We start from the raw sequence: 7,706 nt of genomic DNA, 5'->3' as shown, positions 1-7,706 counted from the left end.
TTATGTACAGGAGCAACCCACCCTGACCAAGTCCAAAAAAGCCAAAAAACAGTCCTGCCTTTTTTTTTTAAACCCTAGGTGGCCCAAGACGCTAGGACCATGCCCCCGGCACTGGCTCTCTCAGGGTGGTCAGCAGATGCTGAGTCCGGATCACTTTGCCAAGCGTACAGCACAGACTGGAGAAGGATTTCGGGCTGAAAGTCCCTCCCCGGCCCCTGTGCCGAGCACCAGTCGGTAATCCAGGTGGGTGTTACTTCCTGAAGCGCTTGAACAGCGGGTGCACATGCTTGGCGGCAGCCTTGCTCCGGGACGAGTGGTACTCCATGTACACGGTGTCGTCTGCCCCTGACATGGAGCTCATGGTGCCCAAGCGCCGGGACGCCTGCAAGGGAGGGGATCACAGGTAGTGAGGAAAGACTCCTTGTGAAACATTTATAATCAAATTCAGTTGTTTTGGTATGGAGGATTGAACCCAGAGGTATTCTACAACCCAACCCTTTTTAGCTTTCATTTTGAATGAGGGTCTTGTTAAGTTGCAGAGGCTAGCCTCAAACATGCAGTCCTCCTGTCTCAACCTCCCATGTACTGGACTTACAGGTATGTGCCACTAAGCTGGGTATGATGGTACACACCTATAATCCCAGTACCTGGGAGGCTGAAAGAGGATGATCACAGGTTCAAGGACATCCTCAACAACTCAGGAACTCTTAGCAACTTAAGTGAGACCCTGTGTTAAAAAAAAAAAAAAAAAAAAAAAAAAAAAAAAAAGCCAGGCGTGGTAGTGCACACTTGTAATCCCAGCATTTGGGAGGCTGAGACTGGAGGATCACGGTTCTGGGACAGCCTCAGTTACTTAGTGAGGCCCTCTACAACTCAGTGAGACCCTGTTTCAAAATAAAGAATAAAAAATTGGGCAGGTGGTGTAGCTTGGAGGTCGAATGCCTCTGGGTTCCATCCCCAGACCCACAAAAAAAAAAAAAAAAAAAAAAAAAAAAAGAGCTGGGGATATAGCTCAGTGGTAAATGCCCTGGGTCCAATCCCTAGTACAAAAAAAAAAAAAAAGCACAAAAAGGACACACCACTTGCACCTGGTACATTTTATAATTTTAAATAACACCGATCGCTGAGTCTTGGCCACTGCTTTAAGCATTTTTCATTTCCTTTAACCCTCAAAACCATTATAATTCTCAACTTACGTCTGGGCGTTGTGGCGCACACTTGTAATCCCCTGTTTCCAAATAAAATATAAAATGGGTCTGGGAGTATAACCTGGAGGTAGAAAGCCCCTGGGTTCCACCCCTAGTACCGCCAAAATAATAATAATAATAATAATAATAATAATAATAATAATAATAATAATTCTCAATTTACAGAAAAGGAAACTGATGAACCAAGAAATTAAACAATTTGTCTAAGATCACAGAGCTCCTAAGGAGACAGGACTTGAACACAAGCACTCTGGCTTGAGACTCAGCTCTTAACTAACATGCCACACTGCTTTTCTTAAGGACAATTTCCTAACAGGTTTTAAAACAAGGCAGGAAGCTGGGCATGGTGGCGCACACTTGTAATCCCAGTACTTGGGAGACTGACTGACAGCTCCAGCCACTTAGTGAGGCCCTCTGCAACTCAGACCCTGATTCAAAGTAAAGAAAACAATAGAGCCGGTGTGGTGGTGCACACTTGTAATCCCAGTATCTAGGAGGCTGAGACAAGAAGATCGCGGTTCCAGGACAGCCTCAGCTACTTAGTAATGAGGCCCTTTGCAACTCAGTGAGACCCTGTTTCAAAATAAAGAATAAAAAATAGGGCAGGGGCTGTAGCTTGGAGGTAAAACCTCTGGGTTCCATTCCCAGTATCGCAAAAAAAAAAAAAAAAAAAAAAAAAAAAAAAAAAAAAGAATTAAAAAATCGGGCTGGGGGTGTAGCTTGGAGGTAGAATGCCCCTGGGTTCCATCCTCAGTACTGCAAAAATAAAATAAAAATAACAGGGCATAATTTCCTTAAAACCTCCTGCAACATCACATGAAGATTAGAATCCAGGGGAAAGCTGGGGAGTCGCAGGCTTGACTCAGCCCAGGTTCTCACTGGGTGACCCTGGGCTCAATGAACACTTGTCAGATGGGACACTGGTGGCTGACGGATGGAGTGTAAAGAGAAGTCATGTCAGCACCGGCCTGGCCCAGAGCCCGGGCCATTGGACCCAGAGCTGGGCAGCCGCAGCCAAGCACCACTGTGCCTCCAGCACCTGACTCGGCTGCGGGAGCAGGAGGGCAGCGCCCACCCAGGTGACAGACGCTGCCTTCTCACTCTGATCAGCACTGCAGCACAATTCCAAAAGCACCTAACTACGCTGCACTTCCCTCCGGGGCCTGACAGGATTCTCACAGCAATGCTCTTAGTCACAGGATGCCGCACTCGCCTGGGACTGGCGAGCACTCGGTGTGAGGAAAGAGGGGCCGAGCACTTCCACAGAACTCAGTTCCTCAAAAGCATTGAAGCTACCATACAGACTGACCCTCAGCGTCTCCCAGACTGGAAGGTCCAGCTCCACCTCTGAGCAGGAAGCCGGAAGGGAACTGACCTGCCCAAGGCCGCCCCCGCCACCTATGGGAGAGCCTGGAACCACCTATATGCTGTCCAGGCTTCAACACCAACACATTTTCATGCCACACATACAAAGAAGCAGAAGATCGGTGGCAGACCCTGTAAGCACACCTATGTCCAACAAAGTATACTTAAAAAGGGGCATACACCAAAAGGTTAAAAGGAGCTGTTCCTATCGTTCTCTTCTGCAGTGTTTTGTTTTCCAAAAACTCAATATGTGCACATATGTGTGCAAACCTGGAAGGACTGTACTTCAGCAGCACCGGTGCCTCGCTCACCGGGAGCCTCCCCTGCTCGCTCACCTGGCTGGACTTGGAGCCAAATTCTCCCGCCACTACTTCCTCCTCTGCGTCCAGGTCAGTGGCTGCCAGCACCTTCTGCAAGAGCTGCTGTTGCTCCTCCTTCGTGGAAAACGCCAACTCTTCCTCCTCCATGCCAGCAAGCTTTGTAATCACCTGCAGACCAAAGCGCAGGTGTCCCCGCTGCTTCCCCCTTGGCCCTGCCCACCCTCTCCTGGTCCACTTCAGGATCCTTCCCCTCTACAGACCCAGACAGCCACAGGGTCCTCTGTCGTTCCAGAGCCAGCTCCAGAACCCCTGCAGCAAGGAACTGACCGACGAGTACTGACTGAGGGTAAGGAATTTTGAAGGAATCTGTTCCCAAAACACAGAATCTAATGGTCCCATGGGACAGAGCAACAGGAACCGTGGTGACTGTATGAGACAGAAGGCACAGGCTGAGCCCTGTGACAAGGACCCGTCACCCTGCTGTGCTCGGCACCCAAGGCTTCTAGCAGGAGCAAACATTTAATATCCAAATTTTCTCTACGGGGACCAGGTGACACTGTGGTGGAGACAGATTTTTATGTCTACAGAGACAACTTCCTGCAAGACCTACCCATCCCTGCAAAAACGCCTGGGATGATTATGTAAGGAAACGAGGGGTACATACCCCAGTTCTCCTCATAATGCGAACTAAAGGAAAATCTGCTAGAGGCAAGGATCTGAGTCCTGGCAGCCAGACAACCACAGCACAGATAACAGGGCGCACCTGCCCCCGCTGGCCGCTCCACCGCCACAGCCCAGGAAGCTCGCTCTTGCCAGCTGCTCTGGCAAAGGAAGCCAGGGCAACACAGTGCACGTCAGGCTGGCCTTCCCAGGAACCCAAGGTCTCTCTGAGCTGGTGCCTGTCACCCTGCAGTGCTGTGGGGACCTGGAGCTGCCACCAGCATGAGCTCACACAGATGGCGTGAGGTCACCACGCAAGTCCTTCAGAAGGCTGGGCTCAAAGTCCTAGTGTCCTGCTCTCCAGCACAGCCTGCAAGGTCTAAAGAGTGTCACTGCCTCTGGCTAAAAGGGCAGCAGCTCACCAGGCATGGTGATGCATATCTGCAATCCTACTGCTTGGGAGGTCTGGTGGGTACATACCTTAAAGCTGTAGCCCTGATCTACCAAGAATCTCTGTCGTTTGGTAGAGTATGCCATTTCCTGTGTGTCCTGGGACACCAGTGAGTAGAAGAAAGCGTTATACTCCTCGGCCACCATCCCTGTGGGGAGAGGGAGAGAAAGTGGGAAGAGACATGACTAGCCCTTACAATGACAGGTGTTACAGGGGCCAGGCTGAAAAGGGCCCAGGCTTCGAGGGACCACCGACTTTATGTGGGGGCTCATCAAAATTAAAGTCCTTGTGCTTCTCAGAACACAACAACAAGATAAAAAGGCAACCCATAGAGCCAGGAAATACCTGCAAATCATACAACCGACAAGAGCTTGTATCTGGAATGTACCAAGAACTACCACAACCGGGAAAGACAGGTAAGCCAATTATAAAATGGGCAAAGGACTCAGCAGATATCTTCCCAAAGACAATAAACAAGCGGCCAAAGAACACACTGGCACCATTAACATAGGGAGATGCAGACGGACCGCACGGGCTGGGGTGGAGCTGCCTGTGAACCCTGCAGTGGGTCCCAGGCCAGCACACAAGGAGTTAGCAAGACCCTGACTCAGAGAAAATAACAAATAGGGCTGGGGGTGTAGCTCAGAGGTAGAGCATCCCTGGATTCAACCCCAAGGAACATAAGAGGAAAACCCACAGTGAGACAGCACCTCACCAGGATGGTAGAATCAAAAAGACAGATAAACGCAACTACTATCAAGGATGTAAAGAGATTGGAAATGTGTGCACTGGTTACAAGAATGCTGTGGAAAAGAGTCTGGCAGCTCCTCAAAATGTTAAACCTAAAGTTGTTACCATACTGCCGGTCGTGGTGGTGCACACTTGTATTCCCTGAGCTTGGGTGGCAGAGACAGGAGGATCGCGCAGGTTCGTAGTCAGCCTTGCTGGTTTAAGAGACCCTGTTTCCAAATAAATAAAAAATATAAAATAGGTCTGGGACTGTGACCTGGAGGTAGAAGGGCTTCCAGGAACCCCAGTACCACCAAAAAAAAAAAAAGTTGTTACCATATGATCCAGCAGTTTTATTCCTAGGTGTATATACAAAAGAACTGAAAACATCCACACAAATCTTTACATGAATGTCATAGCAACAGTATTCTAAAAGCCACGAAGCAGAAATGACCCCAATGCCCATCAACCGCTGAATAAATCAAATGTGTTATGTCCACAAAGTCGAATATTAATTGACAATGAAAACAGAATGCGGTCCTGATACATAACAGACAATCCTTTTGAAAACAACATGCTAAGTGAGAGCAACGAGTACAGAGGACCTTGTATGACTTCATTTTCATGAAATGTCCACAACAGGCATAGAGACAAAAGTTTACTTGTGCTTGTCTAAGGGTGGGGATCTGGAACACAGGGAAATAAAGTAACTGCTAGAATATTCATGGGGGGGGGGGAGGAAGGGAGGGAAAGAAGGAAGGAAGGATGGATGGATGGATGGATGGATACATACATACTGGATATTGAACCCAGGGGCATTCTACCTCCAACCCACACCCTCAGCCCTTTTTATTTTTTTATTTTGAAACAAGGTCTCACTAAGTTGCTGGAGCTGGCCACGAACCTATGATCCTCCTGTCCCAGCCTCCCAAGCACTGGGATTACAGGTGTATCCCACCATACCCAGCGAAGACTATTCTAAACATACATTGTGGTGACGGTCGCACAACTGTGTGAATATCACTGCACTGTATACTTTAAATGAATCACAAGCGCTTAAGCCTCTGAAGCAAAACAAACAAAACAAAGACATACAGCTCAGAGAAAGGCTCTGGAACAAGAATTACCATGCAAACTAGGACAAAAACTACTACAGCCTGAAAGACCTCATCCTTCAGGACAATCTAAATATTTCTGCTTCACAGTTCAAATGTCAACAGGTCAAGCAATCTCTATACTGCCTTTAAATCCAACTGTTTGTCTTTTGAGAGCTCAGAGATGCAAAGAAATGGACCACATATCTTATGTCAAGTCATATTTTGAGTGAGAAAACAATTCTCATCAAACAGTAAGTTACACAAACTTCCTCACAACAGTCCTGCAAAAGAGGACAGTCACCCTACTTTGGATGGGAAACAAAGGCTCAGGGGGCCAATAATTTGCCCAAGGTTGCACAGCTCGGCTGGCACTCAGGCCCAGGCTACTTCAGCGATGTGTTGTGCCTCCATTTAAAGTGCAATCGGTTTGCTGCCCAAAGACACTTTAAAGCACGGCAGGAGTCCAATATGCACCCACTGATCTCGCCACTTCTAACAGTACAGATGACCCTGGTTTGAGAAGCAGATGCCCTGAGGACAGGGCTCGCAGCCTTGTCTTGGGAGGCAGCTGGAGCAGGGAGGAGAGGCCTGGCCTCTCAGCAATGTCAGCCCCGCCACACCCATGACTGGACCAGATCCTTCTGCTGCAGTTAAGACGCCCGTGAGCAGGAGCCCCAGGCCTGTCACTGTCTCTGCAGCACCTGCACCAGCCATGCCCCGGACAGCATCTACAGAGTGGGGTGGCCATTCGCTGAGAGGCTCCTACCAAGATCCTGCCCTGCTCCTGCTGACCAGAGATCCAGGGCCGCTCCCAGCAACTCCCTTGCCCCGGTGGCTGGCCCTTCTGTGTCCACCTCCAGGGAGCTCTGCCGTTTGTTCCTGGGCCACCTTGACCACTCAGCTCAGAACGTTTCCGTGTGAGCTGCAGGCTGCTGCCATGGAGAATGCTTGCATGCCCTCCCCATCCACTCCCACGTGAGAAATACCGAGGACCACGGGGCTCCTGGTCCCTGCTCTGGGACCTCCTCCCTTCAGGCTCTCTCTCCTGACAAAACTCGTTGTCCATGACACACCGGGGGCTCATCCCCACCTCTTCCTAACCAAAGTGGTTCCAGACAGGTGCCCGCCCAAAGCCAGAGGAGAAGCTGCCAGTACCTTTTTTGGCCCGGAGGACCCGTCCTAGCCTCTGGGCCTCCTGCCTCCTGGAGCCACCGTGGGAGGAGATCTGAATGAGGACATTTGCTTCTGGTAGATCAAATGATGTGTCACCTACCTACAGAAATGAAGTGGCTATGAGTTTGGGAAAGTTTTTATATATCAGACAGAAACAACTGACTTTATACCAGAGAAAAGAAATCAACTACATGGACTTTAGTTTTTATTTCTGTGGTGCTAGAGATCAAACCAAGAGCCTTATGCATGCTAAGCATATACTCCACCACTGAGCTCCACCCCAGCCCTGGCGTAGGATGTAAACCTGCTCTACTGATCATTTAAAAAACACCTCTGTACCACAGTTCTTCTGGTGCAGGCATAGGGAAGCAGTGGGCCCAGCCAGGCCTCATGAGGTCACCAGAGCCACAGCCACCACAGCCTGCAGCCAACACGTGACTTGCCAGGCTGAGCTGGGAGGGAGGACGACAGGTTCACTTCAAGTCATCACTTGTTTCTATGGCTACAGAAACAGCCTTACCCAAAACCATTCATACTCTTCTTTAATGACCGCTGAGACCAGCAGCAGCACGTGTGGGACAATAGGAACCTGGCCACACAGGCTCCTTGGCCAGGGCTTCAGCCACAGTGGGGCCGGCTCACTTGCCCAGCCACATCACTTTCTAGGGAAATCTCACTTCTGGGCTCTGTCTTCATGTGAGTG

The 7,706-nt window shown here is 49.6% G+C and overlaps 1 protein-coding gene across 2 annotated transcripts in view; it reads right to left on the bottom strand.

Annotated features, from left to right (window-relative positions):
• Nucleotides 1–250: 250 nt before the first annotated feature.
• The window catches only part of ERCC3 (ERCC excision repair 3, TFIIH core complex helicase subunit), a gene marked incomplete at both ends in the record, with an annotated part of 32,329 nt that continues 24,873 nt past the window's right edge, over nt 251–7,706 (bottom strand). For both annotated transcript variants that reach the window (XM_080689638.1, XM_080689639.1), the window contains 4 exons: nt 251–382; nt 2,909–3,061; nt 4,034–4,152; nt 6,986–7,099. In XM_080689638.1, the coding sequence (XP_080545764.1) occupies nt 251–382; nt 2,909–3,061; nt 4,034–4,152; nt 6,986–7,099 (518 nt within the window). The remainder of the gene's footprint in view (nt 383–2,908; nt 3,062–4,033; nt 4,153–6,985; nt 7,100–7,706) is intronic.

This window comes from Muscardinus avellanarius (assembly GCF_963383645.1).
Source record: "Muscardinus avellanarius genome assembly, chromosome: 2".
In the NCBI taxonomy this organism is placed as follows: domain Eukaryota; kingdom Metazoa; phylum Chordata; class Mammalia; order Rodentia; family Gliridae; genus Muscardinus; species Muscardinus avellanarius.
The sequence above is the reverse complement of the archived record's forward strand: the minus strand, read 5'-3'. Positions and strand labels throughout refer to the sequence as shown.